The sequence below is a fragment of the Copadichromis virginalis genome, linkage group LG18 (genome assembly GCF_057382275.1).
Source record: "Copadichromis virginalis isolate Kocher_CV1m ecotype Utaka linkage group LG18, C_Virginalis_male_GT1.1, whole genome shotgun sequence".
Classification (NCBI taxonomy): Eukaryota; Metazoa; Chordata; class Actinopteri; order Cichliformes; family Cichlidae; genus Copadichromis; species Copadichromis virginalis.
Window position 1 is genome coordinate 21,133,002 of NC_140635.1, and position 23,235 is coordinate 21,156,236.

The 23,235-nt window shown below is 38.4% G+C and overlaps 1 protein-coding gene across 1 annotated transcript; it reads right to left on the minus strand.

The window, feature by feature from the left end:
• Window positions 1-47: 47 nt before the first annotated feature.
• On the minus strand, window positions 48-21,192 carry LOC146687767 (uncharacterized). Its single transcript, XM_085439963.1, has 52 exons — window positions 20,794-21,192; window positions 19,192-19,245; window positions 18,454-18,543; window positions 17,718-17,762; window positions 17,583-17,627; window positions 17,425-17,487; window positions 17,210-17,263; window positions 17,037-17,063; window positions 16,334-16,402; window positions 16,155-16,217; window positions 16,033-16,068; window positions 15,785-15,829; window positions 15,593-15,670; window positions 14,885-14,938; window positions 14,726-14,791; window positions 13,367-13,411; window positions 13,132-13,185; window positions 12,918-12,959; window positions 12,684-12,762; window positions 12,482-12,517; window positions 12,205-12,375; window positions 11,689-11,778; window positions 11,401-11,484; window positions 11,203-11,273; window positions 10,925-11,113; window positions 10,589-10,760; window positions 10,415-10,504; window positions 10,186-10,293; window positions 9,938-10,032; window positions 9,415-9,565; window positions 9,178-9,288; window positions 8,603-8,767; window positions 8,333-8,422; window positions 8,022-8,156; window positions 7,738-7,836; window positions 7,544-7,642; window positions 5,711-5,850; window positions 5,452-5,578; window positions 5,288-5,368; window positions 5,017-5,115; window positions 4,771-4,818; window positions 4,205-4,387; window positions 3,919-4,049; window positions 3,605-3,677; window positions 3,401-3,475; window positions 3,196-3,321; window positions 2,998-3,093; window positions 1,804-2,013; window positions 1,507-1,684; window positions 1,287-1,401; window positions 1,016-1,188; window positions 48-799 (listed from the first exon to the last, which is right to left on the minus strand). The coding sequence occupies exons 1-52, from the start codon at window positions 20,863-20,865 to the stop codon at window positions 709-711; spliced, it is 4,983 nt and encodes a 1,660-aa protein (XP_085296089.1). The 5' UTR covers window positions 20,866-21,192; the 3' UTR covers window positions 48-708.
• Between the last annotated feature and the right edge of the window lie 2,043 nt (window positions 21,193-23,235).

The following is a 23,235-nucleotide window of genomic DNA, read 5'->3' on the forward strand; positions in this document are numbered from 1 at the left end:
AAGTTTTGGTTTGGGCACTTTGTCACGTGTTTTTTTTAAATCAGGAGATTACAGCCAATCAGAGTCAATTTTTCAAACAGCTCAACAAATAGCAGGAAAACAAACAAACCGTTTCTTTGCAGTGTAAATCTGAATCTGTTTGCTAGCTGAATGTAAAGTTGGTGTATTTTCCAGGACAAAAAAAGCCTTAACGTAATAACTTCACACAGAAATGGACGTAGCAAAAACCAATTTAATTTAAACATGTCATGTACTCTTTTACATGTGTGTGTTCTATGACAGTCCTAGGCAGTTTATTGTAGTGTACTGCAGACTAAACTGGTTAATCTGCAGTACCGTGGTACGGTTGACATTAAAGGACTATGTTAGGCTGGTGCACAGCAGGCTGTGGTGTCCAGGGTCACTTATAAGTTATATCAAGGGTATATTTAATTGAAGCTGAGGATGCTTCACCTATTATACCAGATTTATATTATCTACAGGTTGGGAAACAACAATGACAGCTCAGTAAACCTCAGATTTCAGGCTTGGGTGATCACAGACTATGAGCATTAAAAATACAAATGATTATACAACTTACTGCAAAGTAATTCTTTGACAAATCATAGGGCCCTCCACCAGACAAATCTTAGTTTAGCCTCTGCTTATAAGCCCAATATGAACATAATGAAGTGAGAAACAGACTATTTATCTCTTCACCTTGACCCTTCACCCTTGATGCCCTGGTTTTCTGCAGACTCGGCAGCGGCTGATGATGCTTTCTAGGAAAGGTCCCTTCACTGTCTGAGGTATGGGTTTACTGTAGGAGAACAACATACAGAGACAATAATAATTACAGATAACTTAACAAATTAAATTTGATACAAGTTGCCAAATCACAAGACAGCACTGTTCTGAGTTGGGAAGCCTCTAAACAGCATTGGACAAAAGAGTAATGAAAGATGAACGATTCCTTGAATATTTAACTGAAAACTACAGAACTATGTCTCCTTAAACAGAGAAGTGAACAGTTCACCCGAACATGTTGTTGGGGTCGAGGGAGGCCAGCCAGTAGCTATAGGAATCAGGATAGTAGTTACACGTCCCCCTGCCGTGACACTCTATAAAGGGCACTTGGCGGAAATTTTCCAGACATGAGCCAGGAGAAATCAGGGGCTGCGAGGATCCCTCTGCTCCAGCACCTGTTTGCTGTAACAGACAGCAAGAACAGAATCACTTAGAGAAACAAGATCTCTGAATTCAAATTTTAAAAATAGTAAAAATGAACAAAACACTGATTTCTTTACCATGATGAAAGAGTACCCAGTCCACAGTGATTCCCAACCTCTAGGACATTCTGGTATGAGAGTCCTCTGACTGTGGATGGCTATGACATTGGAGGTGGTTTCACACACTGAGCACCTAAACAGGTATCCATATTATTTTATTCCACATAAGGTTAGAGGGTAGATATAGGTGGCAATTTTAGTTAATGGTAATCACACTAAATACACAATCTTATCCCACCTGCTAATGTAGGATTTCAGCATTTCTCCTGATATGGAAACCATGTTCATAGGCATGGGAGTTTCAGTGGACAACCAGTATGAATAGTCATTACGAGAAGCATAGCGGCAGGCATTTTCAGTGTCACAGAACAGAAAAGGCATTGTAGAGAAACGAGGCAGACAGCTCCCCGTGGTGCCTGAGAGACAGTTTAAAACACTGGTAAATATGCAGATTTTATTTATTTTTTAATGATGCAAAGATGCATCTTATATATGCACATACAACTTCTGGGTGTGGTGTTTTCCATGCTCTTACCAAGGTCCTGCCCATGAGCTCTTTTATATCCATTGATAAAGAGGAAAGAGTAACCACTGTAGATGAAGCTAGTGCCATGAGGACATTCAGGGGGGTGGATGCTCTGACTGTGCCTGACTATCAGGAAACTGTCAGCATAACTTGGACCGGTTCTGCCGGGCAAACCTGCAGGACCCTTATGACCTGGAGTTCCAGGTCTGCCATTGGGACCTGCAGATTGAAGAACATAATATGCAATGAAATAATATCACGTGGGCAGTTTTGTTCAAGGATATTTTTGGAATCTGTTGGGGGATGTTCTATAGTCACTACTACCTGCCACTAATGCACTGAGGACCTGTTTTAATGTGCACTGGCAGATAACTTCATTCAGAGGGCATTATTATTTTTTCCTTATTTTTTCTTTTTTCTTATTCACGCAATGTAATGCACAACTGTGAAGCAGGAGCGCTGCCAATACCTGAACTTTTATTGTTTTTCAGGTGTGATGTGTCCAGCTATTTGAAAGGCAATTCCAATCATTTGAACACATTTAACACTTCACATTCTACTGAAATACTTGGAAAATGACATTTTCAAGTGTTTTTTTATATTCTAATGTGTAATTGGAATATACACAAAAACACATTTTAACCCAAACATTTTGCCACATGTACACACGTATTTTTGTAAATGGAGATTTTCCATTTTTGTTTAAAAAAAAAATCCTATCCATATGTAAACGCAAAAAACAAAGTCAAATGCTGTCAAGCACGTGCCAGAGCAACAGGTGGCAATATAATCCTAACTGCATAGAAGTCTTGGCCAATCAGAAGTCTAGAAGCCTGGGAGGAAAAGAGTAAATAAAGATGAATGGCGCATAAAAGCAGTCTTTCTAAATGGTCGGATAATAACTGCAGATAGTAAGATTAACAGCAACAGTATTTTGTCTATATCTGCCATTGTAGAGATTCATCTCATGTAAACAATAACATGGCGCACAGCGTGACGTCAAAAAAGGCGCACACCTTTGATGTTGCACGACTAAATCTCAATTTTCCTTGTCCACATGTATACGCAAAAACTGGAGTTTTCAAAAATCTCCACCATAGTGATCCAAAACACTGTTTATGTGTGGATGAAAGGTCAAAACGCATAGAAAAAGCTGTGTTTTCAGAAATACCCGTATACGTGTGGACGTAGTCTTAAACACACCTGGCAGCCCTGCTCTTCCTTTATCTCCTTTGTAGCCTGTAAATCCAGGCAGACCAGGTGGGCTGAAACCCTGCATTCCTTTGATACCATGCTGGCCTGGAAAAGAAGTGTTCAATAGCAAAATTTATAATTCGAATATCACATATTACACAGGGAAAGGTAATACATGCAACAAGGATTAACTCTAAAAGTATTAACCTGGTGGGCCTGGAGGTCCTGGTGGACCAGTTCTTCCTGGAGGTCCGCATGTGCCACGGGCACCAGGAGAGCCTTGAGCTCCTGGTTCATGTATTACTTTTCTAAATGTTGCCTCACCTTTACGCCCTTTAGGTACACAGAAGGAGCAATTAGAAAGCTATTCCCCAGATATATGTAATGCTTAGCTTATCAAGTATTGACTCACCTGGTGGTCCAGGAATACCTTGGACCCCTGGCTGACCAGGAGGGCCAGGGATGTACCCAGGCTCTCCAATTTTACCTAAAGAAAAAAAATTAATGGGATTATCTCTTTGTATTGCTGCATGGATTCCAGCATGATGATGATGTGCGTTTCAAATGTATTGTGAGAAACTTGCTGAAGACTTTGTTACTCTTCAACATAGATTACCAGCAGGTCCTGGGAATCCTGGAAGACCTGGGTCACCTCTTACCCCTGGGCCTCCAGGTCTGCCTATTGCACCCTGAGGGGGCAAATGGAAATAGAAAGATCAGACTCTAATTATTGCAGTTAGAGTTTGAAGACCTGCCATTCTATACAAAACATTAGTTTTAGTACAGTGTGAAGAATGCTACAGAAAGGCTTGATGAAAGATTACCTCAACTGTAAAATACATCTTTTGCTATGAACTCTCCATTTTAATCAAAAACTCATGTCTACTTTCTCTAGGCATTTGTCAGAGGTAAATTACTGTAAAAACGTACAGGTGGTCCTTGTGGGCCTGGATCTCCTGGTTCCCCTAGATTACCCTGGCTTCCTGGAAGACCTGGGTCCCCTCTGTCTCCTTTTAACCCAGGCACTGCTGTACCTGGAGGACCAGGTGGGCCAGGGTAGCCTACATTGAGATTAGAAAGGCACTGATTATGGAGATAAAAGTAATTGAGGATGAGTGGCCTAGTGAAATAGGCATGCAAGAACTTCCATACAGTGACCAAATTACACAAACTGAAATCATCATCTGGACCTACAACTTATCGAGTAGATTCTAACCTTTCCTCCCAGGATATCCAGGTTCGCCAGGGTCTCCTCTATACCCAGGAAGACATGCGCCTTCTCTTCCAGGTGACCCTCTTGGGCCAAGGATGCCTTGTGGACCTGGAATTCCTTTGTCTCCTGTTAGTCCATGAATCCCTGTAACAGACAACCCAGGGAGGCCAGGATTTCCAGGAGGACCTACAGAGTGGAAAGAACAATTAGTCTAAATCAGTAAGGAATTATTTTAGTAGTGATGCATAATTTAATGTAATGGAACAGGCCTTTAGTATATTTTATTGTTTGATATTACATATAAATACATCAACTGATGAGTGCTTTGTTTGTTGCTATATGTATCGCTCATTATTTAACTTCCAGCATGCGGATTATACTGTAAGTACATCAGGTCTCTGGGTGTGGTTGAATGTATTCAGTGTTTTTCCAAGATTATCTAAAATAAGAAAGAAAAGAAAAGAAAAAAACCAAACAAATCCCAAAACGAAACACTGGACCCTCGCCCTCCTGCATAACCCCCACTCCCCAGCTCCTTTAGAGGGTAATGTGACTGGTATGTGACTCACCTGGCTGACCAGGGTCACCACGCTTCCCAGGACTCCCTTCTATCAAGACTGCAGAAGAGCGATATAAGAACAGATGAATTTGCCTGCGCCATTCAGGGGTACCATTAGCTATGAAAGAGATAGCTATTCTACAGGCCTTTTTAATTTTAGACAAAAGAAAAAAACATACATAAATACATAATTACATAGGATTATACATGACCTCAAAGAACCATACAAACATTTTTTATGCAGTATTTGGCTTACTAGTCTCTCCTTTCTGCCCGGGTGGGCCAGGAATCCCATCCAAGCCCTGGCTGCCTTTCGGACCTGGAAGTCCTCTATTTCCTGTTGGACCCACATTACCTGAGGCAAACACGTTTTAAAAAGTACACTCGATTAAACTTAAAGTATAAATAAAAAGCGAAAGTACTATTTGATCATTTCGAATTGATCCTGGAATGAGACAATGGGTTGCACTTCAAAAATATGTGGTGAAAAAAGTTTCTTCATATAGTTGCAATTAAAAGGACTTTGCCTTGTGGTCCATTAGGTCCGCGTTGCCCTTTGCTACCTGGAGGGCCATCTGACCCTTCTGGCCCTTGAGACCCTGAGGGACCTGAGACAGAAGGAGTGAACAGAGAGAGTTGGGTAGAGAGGTAGAGTGTTAAAGCTGTCTAATATTTTATCAGTTGTACAAACCATTTAGTCCAGTAGGTCCTGGGTCTCCCTTGAGTCCAAAAATTCCTGGTAAACCCTCTGTTCCTGCAATTCCAGGTTGTCCTTTTTGACCCTTCATCAAATTAGTATTAGTCAATCCCGGTTCACCCTGAGGACACGAAGGAAATAATGAAAGAGGGATAAAGAACCTATTGATGAACACATTTGTTTCAAATAATATACACATTTGTATTTATTTACTGGAATCTTCTCTACTGCATCAGTGACATTTAAATTCTACCTTTTGGCCTGCTGGTCCAGGTGGCCCATATCCATTGTACTTTGGTTCCCCAGTAGCTCCTTTGAAACCAGTTTTACCCTGATCACCATCTCGCCCTGGTTTTCCCAGTATTCCTCGATCTCCTTTTATTCCCTTTGGCCCTGGCAGAATTAAATCACTAGTAACACTTTCTAATAACTATACTACCATCATATTTATAATAATGACGTTAACAAATAATTCAAATCAAATGTTATACTATTATTGAGATGTCTCTTAGAGCTCAAGGTTCTAATTCACAATAGTTTAAGGTGCATGCAGTAATATTCTAAAGCACAATGATTCAGTTCTTATTGTTAGTGTCAACATTCGATTCACAATCTGAAGGGGGCCCTAAACTGTAAAAAAAAAAAAAAAATCAGTAAAAATACAATGCATTGTTCTGTATAGATGTGAACGGATTTTCTGTATTCATTATCCGCAGATGTGTTTCCGTACTTCTTAATTACTATTAATTACTATTACTATTAATGTACTATTAGTACATATTAAAGCTTATACATTTTTTGTTTTGTTTTTTTATTAAAATATGTTAAAACATTTTTAATTTGTTAAAATATTAAAAAAGTTTTTTTTTTTAAGCTTACATGTTTTTATTGAGAAATAATTGTTAATTTATTTGCTAAGTGATGTCTGCTGTGACCAGATGCTAACAGTTGCCTGTCTCAATACGAGTACTTGTGCATACCCGGGTTCTTGTGGACTCGTGATAAGTCATCAGTCAGAGAACAAGTACCAATTCAAAAGCTGTATCTCAAAACCTAGGCTGCATTTTTCGGAGGACCTGGCCTTTGCGATCTACGTGGGCCGGGTCCTTCGAAAACTGAGAAGGCTGGAAGTGAGCAGCTGTGAAATGGGACGGTCTAGCCTTCAGATTTGCGTCACCGCTGTCTCGGTGGAGTTTGATAAACTCAGCCGTCTGCTCCTTGCTATCTAAAATATAACAGTACACTGGAGTAAATTCTCGACCATCTCACACTTGTGTTTAATCAGTTTTCTGTTTGACGTTTATTCAGCTGGGTGAAAACCCCAGAGGAAAAGTTTTATCTAATCTAATCTAATCTAATGTCTTTAATCTCAGCCAAACCGATTTACTCAGGAACAAATAAAACACTGAAACAGCCAAACAATACAATTTTTTAAGTTACCTAAGTGACTTATATATCATGTTTAACCTGAGTAGCGGGGGGTTTAAAAAACAATGTGCCGGGAGTCCGCTGTTCTCGCCGGAAATTATGTGGGTTACAGCTGCTCCAAGACAGTAACAGTAACAGACTAATTAAACAATAAAATATGTTACAGATTTTACAAATTTAAGAAATAGCACTAGTATATACAAATCACTCAATTATAAATATCAAGAGTTAAAAGAGGTGATTATAAATAAATATCAAGAACATTGACAAGGATATTACAGAGTAGAAAAGAGTGTGTGCAAAAAAGATGTAACAATATTATTATCATTATTATTATTATTGTAACGGGCATGCAACTTGGAAGATGCTTGTAGTTTTCTCACTACATAAAAACTGCACACTGAAAAGGTCATTTATTAATCTTTTTTTATTAAAAGGATTTTAAAACATGAAGTTTTGTACATGTTAAATTTTTAAGTTTAAGGTTTTATTTTTTTCAGTAGTAGAAATCGTACAATAACAATACAATGGAGTTCTGAAAACACAATACAATAAATTATTCTGCACAGTGATCACTGAGCATTCATGAGCATGATAACCAAAATATTCTTAATTTTTCTTTATTTAACTTCAGCTTGAAGTAAAATGCAGTACTTACCTGGAGGCCCCCTCAGCCCTGCATCTCCTGGAGCTCCGGGATGTCCTTTAAACCCTGGTGATGTTAATAATCCATCCAACCCTGGATCACCTGGTGAGCCTGGGGACATACAGGCACACAGCATAAATACAGTTTGGCAGATTTACAAACGGAAATAATAACTAGTCACTGTGAATGTTTAGCTTATTTCAGACCTCTTGGTCCAGGATCCCCTGGTGCTCCCACTTTTCCTCTCCACCCTTTTGATCCATTCCTGCCAGGATCTCCACTTGGACCAGCCAGACCAGGGTTACCTTGTGCAATACAGTTAGTGTTAAAATATTATTACCATGTCCTACTCAATGCCCTGTCCTAATATAATGTGGATCATTTGTAAAAAAAAAAAAAAAAAAATTTATAAATTAATAAATAAAAAATCTCAGAAACATTAAAGACTGTAAAAGGACATTTTTGAACAAGACTTTACTGGAAAGTGTACCTGGTGGACCAGGGTCCCCTGAGTTCGCAGTATAATTTTGTGGTGATGGAGCTCCTGGGGCACCTTTGGGACCTTGGTCTCCATTCATACCTGGGGGGCCTGGAGGACCTCTAGGCCCATCTGGGCCAGAGTCACCTGCAAATAGCCAAGGTAGCTCTAACTTCATCAGTTTTATATAAATCAGTTTTTCATAAATTACTGTCACAGAGGCAAAAACTATTATACTGTTTCAGATCTGACATGTTTGTGTATATTATATGCATTGTGTTTGTGTGCACGCGCACGTGTGTTTGTGTTGCATTTGTGTTTACCTCTTTGACCAGGTGGACCTACAATTCCAGGCAACCCATCTGGTCCATATCCTGATGGCAATCCATCTGGTCCAGGGTCTCCTCTGGGTCCTAACAAAAGTGAAGTTGAATATTTTGATAAAAATCAATACATTGTAAAAACTCATAAAGTAATTTAGGTATTTTCAACATCACATTAAGTACTCACATACATGAAAAACCCAGATTTTTTAACTATTCCATATTGATGAATTTAAATATGAATGGTCTATCAGATAAGGAATACTGTACCTGGTTGACCAGGTAGGCCATTTTGTCCTTTGATTCCTTTTTGTCCATGATGTCCTTGTGAACCTGGTCTTGATGGCCCAGGGAACCCAGGTTCACCAGCAGGGCCAGGAAGACCAAACCCAGGCAAACCTTGATTTCCCTTCTCACCAGGAAAGCCATTAAGTCCTAAAAAGAAAAAAAAAAAATAAATAAATAAATAATATATATATATATATATATATATATATATATATATATATATATATATATATATATATATATATATATATATATGGGTGTTTTTTGTTTTGTTTTATATATGTGTGTGTGTGTGTGTGTGTGTGTGTGTGTGTGTGTGTGTGTGTGTGTGTGTGTGTGTGTGTGTGTGTGTATAAAGGTGAGGAGCAAAGGAAATTTAATATATAAAAATATTAGTGCTGTCAGCGTTAATCTCGTTAAAATGACGTTAACGCCATAACTGCACTAATTTTATATCCAGATTGGTATTACTAAGCTTTTACCTGTTTTTTTATCTGTCTGTAATGTTCTTTCAGGGCTAACACCAAATACACCACACAAGTCTAGCACAGACTAACCTTGAGGTCCTTCAGAACCACTTGGTCCTGGTTCTCCACTTGGCCCAGGCAAGCCTTTACATGATTCTTTGCTACCAGGTAGCCCTGGAAGCCCTTCAGAACCCTTTACTCCTGCACAAATCAATAACACAATCAATGTAGCAAACAGATCAATATTGTTGCAAGTTTGTGCTTTATTATGTGCTTATGAAGAGTACAGTTTTGATTTTAGTCAATAGTCAGTTTAGTCATCAGTACCCTTTTCTCCTGGAAAACCAGGACTGCCAGTTAGCCCTGGATATCCAGGTAAGCCAGGATTCCCAGGATCACCTGCAGGCCCGGGATCTCCATCTTCACCTGGAAGCCCTGGGAAGCCTGGAGGCCCAGAGTGTCCAAGGTTGCTATCACCCTGTTATTAGAAAAATAGAGGACATAATGTATATGTTAGCATTCACTACTTAATCTGCTTCCAGAATTATATTGCAAGGTATAATGTTTGGTAGTGTTTGGTAATGTTCCAAGCCTTTGATTATGAAAAAAAGAATGCTGCATTTTCTCATTTCTTTGTCATTCCCTGATCTCCCTTCACAAAGAACTGACATAACATGAAGGAAGCAATCATTTGATTGGCCAGTTTTTAAAATCAAATACCTAGACAATAATGTAAAAAATAATTTTTATTTATTTATTTTTTGCTTTTATGCCTTCCTGTAAAGACCAGTAAAGTGCAATAGAGTGTTTGCTATATGAAGATGTATGTTGTATCAACTTTGTTTCTAACCTTTGGTCCTGGAGGACCAGGAGGGCCTTCTTGGCCTGGCTGACCTGGGGAACCTCTACCTGGAGGGCCTGGGACACCTGGTTGGCCCTTGTCACCTGAAAAATACATACTTATCAGTAAACACATAAATCATCTATGTGACTAGTCCTCATTTCCTTTTGAGACAATCAAAGTAATCTCATATCTAGGAAATATTTTATGTGTTTGCAAATATGCAAATGTTTTCTGCATAAATTCACAGAACCTACCTTTCTGTCCTTGTTTCCCTGGCATTCCAGGAAATGACAACGGGCCACGTTCTCCTTTCTGGCCTGGTATACCTGGTGGTCCTAGATGACCTGGAGCCCCTGGATGACCTGACATTTGTTTTGGTGATATAAAATATGTTTTTCTTCTGCCATTGTTTTCCATCCATCCAATTATTCATCCACCTATTGAGTTATGCATCCATACAGCATATCCATATGCAGTACTTACCTGGGCTTCCAGGTGAACCTGGCCAACCCTTCAATCCAGGTGGGCCAGGAAGTCCTTTACTGTATATGACTCCAGGTTCCCCCTTTTCTCCTGCAATAAAGGAGAGATGTATGTTAGTATTTTACTATATTTAAGTTTTTATTAAATTTTACATTAATCAGTATATAATATAACCTGGAATTCCTGGCTGCCCTGGAAAGCCAGATACCCCATTATCTCCTTTCATTCCTGGAGGCCCAGCAGGTCCATAACCCACTGGCCCAGAGTAGCCGTCTGGTCCTGGTCTGCCTAAAGGGCCTGGTGGGCCTTGGACTCCACGGTCTCCCGTTTCACCAGAGAAGAAATACTATAGAGTGGCAGAATACTTGTTCTAGCTATGACTAAAAAAAAAATTTGTTTTGCTCCTGTACATGTTAAAACCTCTGAAGCATCAAATGTGACACCTGAGATGTGGAATTGCAGAGTGCAAAAAATGTCATGTAAAACTCAGATTTGTCAGCAATTTCTCACCGGATCCCCTGGAAGCCCTGGATTGCCTTTGCGACCTGGCAATCCTGGAAGTCCAGGTAAACCCGGATCCCCAGGCCTCCCAAGCTGTCCCTGGTCCCCTTTTTCTCCCTTTGGCCCAGGAGCACCAAAGGAATACGACTCTCCCTTCTCTCCTTTTCGACCTGGAAAACCTGCTTCACCAATTGGACCCTTTGGAAAAGAATTAATATTAAGTGTTTACATAGGTAAAGAAAAACAAACTTACAACAAAGCAAAAATTTCAAGACATGTTTTCTTACAGGTCTTCCTGGTAAGCCTTTAGGTCCTGGGAAACCAGGATCACCTTTATCACCTCGAGGCTGATTGAAGCCTGAGCGGCAGAAATAGTGCACATTCTAGTTTTAAATCTTATTTGCTTTCCATCACTACCAGTAAAAGTGCATTTGAATGCGCAACTCAGATAGAATAAAATTCATCTGTTATGCAGTGCTTGTTACCAGGCGGGCCAGTTTCACCCTGGGGACCTGGAGGTCCTGGGAATCCTGATCCAGTACACTCATAACAGGGATCCCCCTTTTGTCCTGTACAAAGAAACAAACATTTTTTAAAATCTCAATTATTGCACAATATTATTTTATATATGAGATTCAAAGGCCTTGATGACAACTGCACACAACACAGTAGTCTGCTAGTAAAAATAAGTCATAACAAGTTTGAAATAAATAATAAATACTAACTACAATGGTTTAAAAAATTAAAAAAGAAGGCTTTAAAAACAATCCAACCTTTCATTCCAAACACCCCATCGTATCCCATGAGTCCAGGCAATCCATTCACTCCTTTAATTCCTGGCAGACCCTTGGTAACTCTGTTAGCTACAAACGACAACAAACTTAGTGTCCTAATTACACTTTCAAAACATTTCCTCTAAATATCTGTATAATTATTGCAGTAGTATGTCATTAATATCCTTCACTATAGTCATTTAGCCTATATCTAAGAGTTTAAAAATCCATATCCACTCTGTTCAATGACTATCAGTGGTCCACAACATACATGCTACAATTCTATAAATAAAAAGCTAAACTTTCAAAGTTATTTGTTTATTTATTTGTTTTGTTAAGCATGATAGATATTGAACATTTAATTAGTTGTTGTTTTGTCTCTTCCACAGCATGTCTTTGTCCTGTCTTCATCCACTCACCCCCAACCGATTGTGACATGACATCTTGCAGTAGGTTTATTGTTAGCATTTGAAGTTATAGTATTTGGAGGATTTAGGGGAGAACATTTTTGCATACTTCTGTCTTCAGGGATTCCAGGTGGGCCCTGATCTCCAGGAGGTCCTTGGTCACCAGGCTCTCCATCTGGACCCGGAGGTCCGATATAATCAGCCCCAGGCTCCCCAGAATCACCTTTTAGGCCTGGAAGGCCATTGGGACCACGTAGGCCAGGCACATCAATACCTAATCCTGTGCAGGGTAAAGTGAGAGGCCATGAGCAAGCTTTACAAAATAAGCTTAACATGTGGATGAAGGTACAAAGGATGTTATTCTCTTTCAAATTCTTTCTTCACACCTGGAGGTCCTCGTGGTCCAGGAAAGCCCACAATACCTGAGAAAAGAATAGCCACATGTGTTATTATTGTATGGGCAAGTCAGCTACAATAAAGCAAGGTTTTTTTTCATCGGCTCATGACTGGTGCAGGCTTTGACTTTAGGATTTGCTATTCTGTTGTATATCTTCTTCATTAGTTTGTATACTATAGAGTATTATGCACCCCGAGGCCCAGGAAGTCCAGGTGGGCCCTGATGACCAGGATCTCCCTTGTATCCTTTGATTGGCTCAGTCACATATGTCTGTAAACAAAATTGTATTGGACGTTTTAGAACAACAGGAAGTGATGGATTCAAATAAAATCCACAGAAATTCATTCTGTATCCATAACAAAGACTAATGTAGCATTTTTCTGACCATATAAGGACTGTAAAGTAGAAAACTGTCATAAACTCACATCTCCACTTGGGCCAGGCAGACCCCTATTTCCCTTTTCACCCTATTTAGAGGATACAAACAAAGTGTCATGCAAAATATTATTAGCCCTTCAAGAGATTTTTCTTTGGTACTATACCACCTTTACTGATTTGATTTAGTACTTTAATGTATAAATGCACATTTTAAAGAATTTAAAGAATCTGAATAATTAGTAAGAAGAAAGGACAACTGACCGGCACTCCTGGCACTCCTGGATATCCTGGATCCCCTCTGGGGCCAGGTCTTCCCTAAACAGAAATATGTTGTATTCAACAGTTGTATTGTTGTATTCAATATATATATTCAATATCTATCTATCTATCTATCTATCTATCTATCTATCTATCTATCTATCTATCTATCTATCTATCTATCTATCTATCTATCTATCTATCTATCGTACTGTTTTTAAGCATAACAAAACAGTACCACAAATCCATGTGGTCCAGGATCACCATCCTTGCCTGGCTTACCCTGTAAGGACAAATAAGCATAAGCATGAAGATTCATATAAGGTTGAGTTTTTCAGGATGAAGTACATGTTTTTATTTATCTTCTCATAGATTTTTTACTTAGGTCTTAAAAATACAGTTTTTAGACTGTAAAATGCCAAATGTTTGTGATCTTCATGTAAATCTTCATGTTCCTCAAAAAATCGTTTGCCCTCTGCCACCTCTGGAGGGCGACCCCTTGCACCCCGCCCACAACTTGTTTGACCTGCTGACCTGTGATTGGCGCCTCAGGTTAATCAGGTCCCACACCTCCAGACTCACTAACAGCTTCTTTCTGTAGGGCTTTCAGACTTTTAACAAACACTATCCCCCCACACCCCATCCCTTCCTACCCACCTCACCAATCATGGCCTGAGTAACCCGCATCACTCAGGCCACTCACATATGGACTCTATACTCAGAACAAATCCTTTTGCACTGCTTCCAAGCACTTTGCCCTCCAATGTGTGCCTTTCTCTTGTTTTGTATATATTCCTCTCGACTGTCTTTTGTTTGCTATTTATTCCTGAAGTCTTTACTATTTATATATTTTTCACCCTGCACAGTTGCCGTGGAGCACCCATAATTTCATTGTACAATGATAATAAAGAGCTATTCTATTCTAAAATAAAAATAGGTAAAATAGGCCTTCAAATAAATATATAAAAATAAAAAAATTTCAAACAGAAATTCAATTCAAATTAAAAATTCTTATTCAAAGACACATATGTGGTCTTTGAAGCAGTGACTTCTAATATATATGAAATGAGAATGTGACCATATCAGGGTTGGAGCTTTTTGAGGACCCTTTTAAGCAATGCTGTGCCCCCCTCAGTCTGAAGACACACTAAAAATATGTAGAATGATCAGTTTCTTTGATTTAGAGACGCTGCTGTTGTCCCTGAACTGGGATGGCCTAAACAGAGAGCTTCAATGGGCTAATAATAAAACTATGCAACATAATTATGTTTGTTGTTGGTTGCTGCTGTCTTAGCAAAAATAATTTTGATGAAGTGATTACTATAATGTAGATAACCAATGACAGTCTTTTCTCTCGTCTTAAATGGCAAATCGCATTGAGTTTGATGTTGCATCACTGCCCTCTGCTGCTCATCCTCTTTTTCGTGCTATTCATACTGGTGCGGGTAACCCTTTGGTGCAAAGGGAAGGAATGAAAAAATAGGGGGATGTGTGAGAATTGTGGAATATCAGGCACAATAAATTGATTAACCAAATGCCATATGTTTGTACACAGTCAAATGGAAAAACTGAGTGGTAATGGGATGCTGTGTCTTACCTCTGGACCTGGTAATCCTCTGCCTCCTTTTGCGCCTTTACTATATTGTCCATAACCAGGTTCTCCCTGGAAACAGATTAAAATAAGGACAAGAATCAGAAAGTTTCTTTAAAATTAGTGAATGTATTCAGTCGTCTTGAATTTTAATTCTGTACTTACCGTTGAACCTTTGCAGCCCTTTTCTCCTATATCTCCCTTGTTTCCTTTTAACCCCTAAATAAGAATGAAAAAATAAAAACAACTGAAGTTATGTTCTGATAATTTCAATGACAATATTTCTGTATTAGAGTGGCAGGATGTGGAAAGAGCAGTTCAGGGACCAAATGTTTAGAATTGTATTTTTAAATTGTATTTATAAATATTATATCTGTATTTACTATGCTTCATTTGCTTTTAATTTTGCCTCATCCTTTTTGTAAGTTTGCTAGTTAATCATTTTAGAAAGGAATTGGAAATCTCATCTCTTTGGTCCCAAACACGGCAGCATGTTTTGACTACTTACCCAGTTGCTTTGAAATGCTTTGGGCAAAACAGTTCTGGTAATGCGCCTGTGATTTTTTCTCATAGTGTCACTATTCACACATTGGAAACATATGCCCTTCAAGATTATTTTTAAGTAATTTTTTTTCTTTGCCTTCTTTCATCTCTTCCCATTAGTAAACAAATGTTGTTTTTTTTGTTCTGTCGATTGAAATTAGCAGGTTAGTGCAGGTTACTGTTCAATCAGCCACTGCAAAAGTAGGAAAATATGCAGCCCAGTCACCGAAGAGTGAACAGTGTGACGTGAGAAATCCTTGGGTCATGTTCCAAAACTAGAAAGGCAATGATGATTTTGTCGAAGAGTATTACATGAAATTGTTCCTGTACCTCTAACACGAGACCCCCTGAGACAAGCTCCGTGATCCGACCTTTTGGTCCAGGTGGACCTGGTGGGCCTTGTCTCCCCTACAACATAAAAATTAAAATTACCCTCACTGAAAAAAACAAGACATAATATACACAACTGTCGGCATGAATTATGATACAATGCTGCCACAATAATAGTGAAAAAGAAACTACCTTAGGTCCTTGAGGTCCTGGGGCACCACTAATACCTTCCTGACCCTAAAATAAAAGTTTTGTTTTTCATAAACCAGAAAATTTTATTCATATTTGCTTTTATCAGGCAGTTCACGTGAATAGTTTTAGGGTGTGAATAACTCAAGACTCACAGCAGCTGTGGTTTTACTTTTTTGACGGACTCATTATCACAATACAAGCTTTCAAACCTGTACACACATACGCAAATTTAATTCTAACAGCATTACCTTTGGTCCTGGAGGCCCTCGACGTCCAGGAAAGCCCTGTTCATAAAGAACTTACACACTTAAGGTTAAACATCACACAAAAACATGTCATCCACAAAAATCTCAGAAAAAGCTTTGCTTACAACAGATCCCCTTGGTCCAGGTTCACCAGGTTGTCCTTTGTATCCAGGTAAACCTGGATCTCCCTAAAATTCAAGGAAACTTTGCTTTCAATATAAAATAAACATAACTGTTCAAAAATAAATATATGTGTGTCTGACTGACAGGATTTATTTATTAAGAGAGCAGTCTAAAATGTTACCGGCTGTCCATCCCTCCCAGGTGGTCCACGGGGCCCTGGTTGTGAACTGCCTTGTATCCAAGATTCACCCTATGAAAATGACGCTTCAAAAATGTAATAATACTTTATAGTTGCAGTTAATAAATCTTGTTAGTAACTGGCATCTGTAGACTTTGACTGTCACTTTTAAAAGGTTTTTATCAACCTTGGTAATGTGTTGTGTACCCTAACCCAGACATAACCGCACATATTTCGAACTGGTTAAAAGTCAGTGCTTCCTCTGAAATCCCTCAACTCAGAATTTGTGTCAGAGCTTTGAGAATCCCCCTTTTTCCCCTGATGGCATGGATGCATGCTTTTTGCTCAGCCACCATCAAAGGAAATGTGATTTGAAGACTGGTAAATGTTGAATATCACAACACAGGAACACATATAGGGGTACACATATACATACATTGTATTTTCTGAAGCTTTTAGAGGGTCAGTTCTTTTAAACACTAGAATCACATTTTCTAGCATTCTTGTGCATTCAAATAAACATGAACAGTTCCCAGTAGTTCTTGCCCAAACAATTAGCTTTCTAATTATAATATTTACATTGGTAAGGATAACTTTAACTAGCTAAGCTTCTTGAATGACAGCCATTGCTGAGCAATTCTGCAGACACATCTTTCACTGGTACAAAAAGAATTTAGCACAAGGCCATGAAGCAGCTTATCATTACCTTAGGTCCAGGCTGACCCGGTGGACCCTGTGGATGAAAAACAAATATTCAAACATTTATTTATCAATTGTTCATTTGGGTAATTTTAAATGATGATGCAATGAAATATGATACCAGAGTCACTGAGAAGTGTAGCAACACAGAATAAAAAAAAAGTTTTGTTTTGTTCTTACTGGCAGTCCATCAAGACCAGAGGTCCCATGTATACTGGGAGGTCCGTCTTCCCCCTTTTGGAAAGTAATGCGTTGAGAACATGCAGTGAAATTACAAACTCTTTAACCTATAATACATTTAAAAATGTGCTCTTTCAAATTAGAAGCCCCAATCCTAACCCTGAAAAAAGTTCAAAGCATTATAGGTCCACAGCTAATATGCAATATTTTCATACATCTGTTCCATTGCAGCCTGGGGCTCCCGGTGGGCCCGGAGGCCCCTGTAAGCCTGGGACACCCTATATAAAACACAACAGCCATGTATGAGGATCTGCAGGAATATGCATGTCTGTGATTCATACATTAGACTTGTATACACAACAAGACAACTCACTGGTAAGCCATGACTCCCAGCAAACCCCTCTTTGCCTTCGAGTCCCTGTAATGACAGAAGCAAAAATAGCTTTCATTTTTAACATACATGTAGGTGTTACTGACTGAAAGACAAACAGACTTTTTTTTTTTTTACCGGATCGCCTTTTGGTCCTGCTGGTCCATCATGCCCAGTGTTTCCCTGTCATAGTAGGCAAACTTTTAATTAATCCCTATGGCATGGTATAGCAACACATACAGTCATGTAAAAAAAGAAAAGTTTCATTCGACTATGAAGTACAAGCACACCCTTACTGACTCCATAGTATTTATCAGGGTAAGTACACAAGTGCTGCTAAATCAAATTAACTTAAATTAAAAATTAAAAATTAAATGAACAAAAAGCACCTCTAAAAAGCAGCGATTCTGCAGTTTGCTGGTCTGGAGCATTTAAGTGCATATTAACACAGTGCTCCAACTGAATTTACCCCCGAATCCCACTGCACAGTGCTCAGAGAACATTTCTATGTGCAAACCTCAGTGAGCTAAAGCAACATGTTAGTTGGTGAGTGGGCCAAAATTCCTTCAAAGCAATGTGAGCAACTGATGAAGTCACACTGAAAATGATTTCTTCTTTCTTCAGGCTGTTAAATCATGTGGTGTCCTTGGTTACTTCGTTATTTATTTACTGAATTTCCCGGAGGAACCTACCCGAGGTTATACTACACCATTTCATGTTGATTTTTCCTTTCATTTAACAAGTTCAATTAAAAATGTGTAGGCATATAAGAAATTTTGAATTATATATCACGTATAATAATATAAGATCTAATTTAGATTGACACTACAAACTGTGTTAATATGAGAAAACTTAATGAGAGTTTAAGTTTTACCTTTAGTCCCATCGGGCCAGTGGGACCATCTGGTCCAGGACGTCCTGGTGGCCCAGGGGAACCTGGATTTGCTGGAAATCCTTTGTCTCCCTGTGTGTGTAAATGTATGAATGAAAAGTAATAGGACACAGAAAGAAAGGACATAAGGTGGCAACCAGTAAACAAACAGCAGCTTCATTGGTATTGTCACTTTATAAGTAAATACATAGCTGCTGTTTTGTGAATGCTTATGAAAATATTGCCAACTATAACTGGTATTGGTACATTTATCAGCTGTATGTGGTTAAAATGAGAGAAATTGCTATATTTATAACTGCAACAAACCTAGTGTGTAAACACACTGAAATATTTATCCATATCCTTCGTAAAGGATATATTTAGCCATACATCCATTTTCTTTTGTTTATTGATAAAACTGTACAGTCTACATAACAGTAAAAATGAAAACAATTAACTTCATCATTACATTTAGGGGGTAATGAATGACTAGAGAATTTTATATTTCTATGACGAATGTGTCTATTTGCATATATTCTAAGATGTGTTTCATAATTAAATTATTTGTTACTTTGAAAAATTATTTAATTAGTGGGGTGTACACCGTAGTCACGGGAAGTACAAATCTTGCTTTGAGAAAAAAAAAAAGAATGAAAGTTTTGTGAAAAGAAGAAATAAGTAGCTGTAAACTGCAGGAGGATGAACTGAGTCTTTGACACAGACAGTGAATTAGACACTTACCCTGCTGCCTTTCACTCCATCACAGCGGCACCTTGATCTTCCGTTGCACACACACTAGAAGAAAGTTTACATTTTTTAATTTCTAATGCACAAAATAAAAAAAGCAAAATAGAATAAAAACAATTGTGTTTTTGACAAATTGTCAAATATTTGTAATGTAATGCTGCTTCCTCAAAGTCAGTTGTCCTACTGACTGTAAAGTATTTTCATTTTGCACAATCCTGCATATACTGCATTTAAAAAAAAAAGCATAAATAGGTGATTTCTCAGTTTTTTCACCGTAGCTTTGGTGTAAAATCTTTTTCCTTTTTTGTTGATTTTTGTTTTGATTTTGCAGGCTACAGGTCCTCAAGGCAGTTTTTAATCATACTTTTTTTTGCTAGTATAGTGAGGGATATTCCTTGTACTTGGGGCAAATTTGTGGAGGATTACCACTTTTAAAGCAATTTGCCTTAATAACATCTCTGTGATGGGTTTGTAGCTTAAACCTATTCGCTGGAACGTTCAAGACAATTTAACTACACAGCAAAGCAAGACACGAGTAGGCAAAGTTCTTGATGTTTCTCGCAGGGGAGAGAAGTGGACAAACGCCGTTCCTTCGCTTGACCCCAGTTGCTCTTGTCCGCTCCCCCGTAACACTGCTCTTTTATTGAGGTTACATAGGTTCATTAACATATGACGTCTACATACACACAAAGAGTACCTTGCCTGTGCGTTGTGTAAGTATGTGTGTGTGTGCGTGACTTCCCTAAACCTGCTGGTCTGGAAGTCCAGCAGTTCATCTAAACAAAAGGCACGTAGACTAAAACAGACATAGATACGTTTATCCTACCACAAAACAATAAGAGAAGGTACGACCGTGTGAATGCCAGAACACTCTGGGAGGCACACAGAGTCTCCACAGACTACTAAAGATCAAACCTCTACCAACATGACATTGATTATAAAACTCTAAGCAGATATGAGTAGATATTTCTAAGCATAAATGACAATCCACTATATAAACTTGACACTCTGCTGTGTTAATACCCTCCTGAGTCTCTATTGAACACGGTGGCCTTTAATTAGAAAGCTGCACACATATTTGCTTGTCAGCAGTGAAAAAGGTTTAGTGAAGCATCACATTTCTTTGGAAGATGTTTAAAAAATGGTTTCAGGATGCTTTTTTCCAGTAAACAGTCATTAAGGTCCTCACAGAGTTACCAAAAAGAGAAAAAGAGAGTCCTATACGGCATTACTATTTAAGAAGTTACTGATCTACAGCTTTGAGAAAAATATTCAATGTCATTCTTGAACCTATATTTTTTTAGAGGAAAAGAAAAACACTGTATTTAGATACAGAATTGAGTTGTTATGTGGTTTTCTCTCGAGCAATGTCGATTAATAAGTCAGTACAGCTCAACAACAAGCCCAGTCCATGCAGGGTGACATGAAGGAAAGCAACACAATTTTTTTAATCCAGAGTCAGCCACAAAAGAGACCATGTCCCATGTGTTTATATTTAAAAAAAGACAGTCAGTGCAGTGATGGATTATCAGTGCATGCAAAGCTTAATTTAAAACAGTCAATAAAACTAATAAGGAGAAATAAGAAGGATCTTACCTTTTTTCCATCAGTCATCACCAGCATTGCAGCCAACAAGATTATTGGAGTTATGAATGTTGGAGTTCCCATGGCTTTTCTTTCTGCATTTACATCAGTAGTTTGGGAATAACCACAGGCACTCCAGGGGGGATAGGTGTCTCCTTGAGTGCTCTCCTCTGTAACCAGCTTTCAAATTTCACTCATCTACCGCAGTGCTTTGGGTGATGTTACGTGACGGCAGTCCTCAATCAAGGTTTCCCCATCTGACTTTATGACTTTAGACAGTACAGCCCGGAGAAGTTGTTTAACTTGACCTTGAATAGAGAGGCGGTCTGAATTTTCTGTTGTGTTTATTCCCAGTCAAAACGCTTCTTCTCATCTCACTCTCGCTGGTCCCTGCAGCGGACGTTTCTCACTTTGGTTTTTTACTGGCATGAGGACAGGAGATAAGATGGAATCTCAAGTTAGGGATTAAGCTACTTGGCTAGAGCTAAATGAACTTCATGAAAATCATTTTGGGCTCTGAATTTGGGTGAGTAGCAAATACTTGTTGTGCATAGTGGAACTAGTCTTTTAAAAATCCTTAATCAGTTGCATGCTCCCACTTTTTAAATGTCATAACTGCATGTTCTGTATCTTCTACCTTATCTCTCACTTTCATACAAAGTGCCCTTTGCCTAACAGGTGTTTTTGCTGTTTCATTCTTTTGTTTTAATCCACAGGTGGCAGCACTGAGGCCAGCAAGCAGCTGTGAAGTGGACTTGAGAGATGAAATCCTCGGTTACTCCTGCGACTTTGTTTGCTCTTTGGTACGTCTCACTCCAATATTTTTAATAACTACAATATTTTTGCAGAACTCAATATGAGGCACATGTTAGCTTTTTGGTAAGAGTATTCAGATAATAATGCAAATTTTTATGACTGAATCAAAAAAATAGTCCTTAACCCTTGCTATCTTTAGATTCCACTCAGACCTCTTTGACTGAACGTAAGCTATGACACTCACATTAATAACTCTGTAAGTGTGTTTACCTGAAGACAGGCATTCTTCTGGCCTGTTTATTCAAATATGCAAACATCTGTATGCTTGTATACTAGAAGTAAAAAGAAGATCTGCTCTGAGGCAGGCACAGAGGCACATACTTTCACTTTCAAATACTAAGTGGACACCAAGGTGATAACAGTGAGTGGGAAAGATTTGCTCAGAACATATCAGACTAATAGATCAAACTCCATACAAGGGTCTCTCTCTTGGTCATTTACAGTTGTGTAATAGCATCCAGTAGGTGCTCAAAAAGAAAAGCGCTAACCTTTTAACACTCTTGTTTTCACAGGTGGATGCTTTCCCTCATCTTCTTTGTGCAGCAGCTCAAGGCAGTAAGAATTATTTTATAGACATTTATATTCATACTTAACATAACTATTATACATAGCATATCTACTCCGAGTTCTTGTACTATATTGCGAATAAATTATACATTGAGTAATGAATAGTAATGAATTTTAATTTAAGAAAATCACATTGCATTAATTTTTGTTGCCACATTTTTAAACATGTTAATTTTACTTTAAATATATTAGCATTAGCTTTAGATAGCTATCCCCATCCATTGCAGAGCTTAGTCCAACTACAGTGGCTCAGGTTTGAATGAATTCTTTCATGTAATTTGCTAAACACACTTGAATTACATTTTCCTTAATGCAGCCGGTGCTACTGCTACTGTTAGAGCAGCCAGGACTGTAGTTTTATGTTCTGTTTATCAGTGTAACATAAGCATAGCCCCGACTCTGCTGTTCAGTGAACTCAACATGTTATTGCTTATCACAATCTGTATGTCGCTATGCAAACAAACATACCAAACAGATAGACTCTTAAGTGAGGATTTGCTAAGTATTTCCCAGGGGAATCTCACTGCACCTGGAAGACTGTTCAGCTCCTTATCTGTTGATGTTGTTTATCCCTGGTACTTTATGTTAAGCCGCATACTATGGGCTTTTGCACACAAATACTTCAAAATGCTAAACTGGACGTGACAAATGTATTGGTTGAGTTCCTGTTTTGCCTATTTTTTGTCTATACACAGTATGTTTATAGTAGCTACTTAGAGAATACATCATAATAAAATAGAGAAAATGCAAATGATAAATATATATATATATATATATATATATATATATATATATATATATATATATATATATATATATAAACAAATTTAAAATAAACAAATAAACTGATCAACTTCCAAGTATCACAATATTTTTCTGAACCAGGCAGCCAAGCTGAGCATTGGGCTTTCCTATACTTTTAACTCACTGACCAAAGTCAAAGCCTTTTATTTTAATTAATAATCATGGCTCAACTATTGTAGCAAGCAGAACAGGGCAGGTGGTTTTGTTGCCAAAAAAGTGTGCGAGTGGTAAAAAGACCATGTTGTTATCCAATAGTTTGTGTTTAAT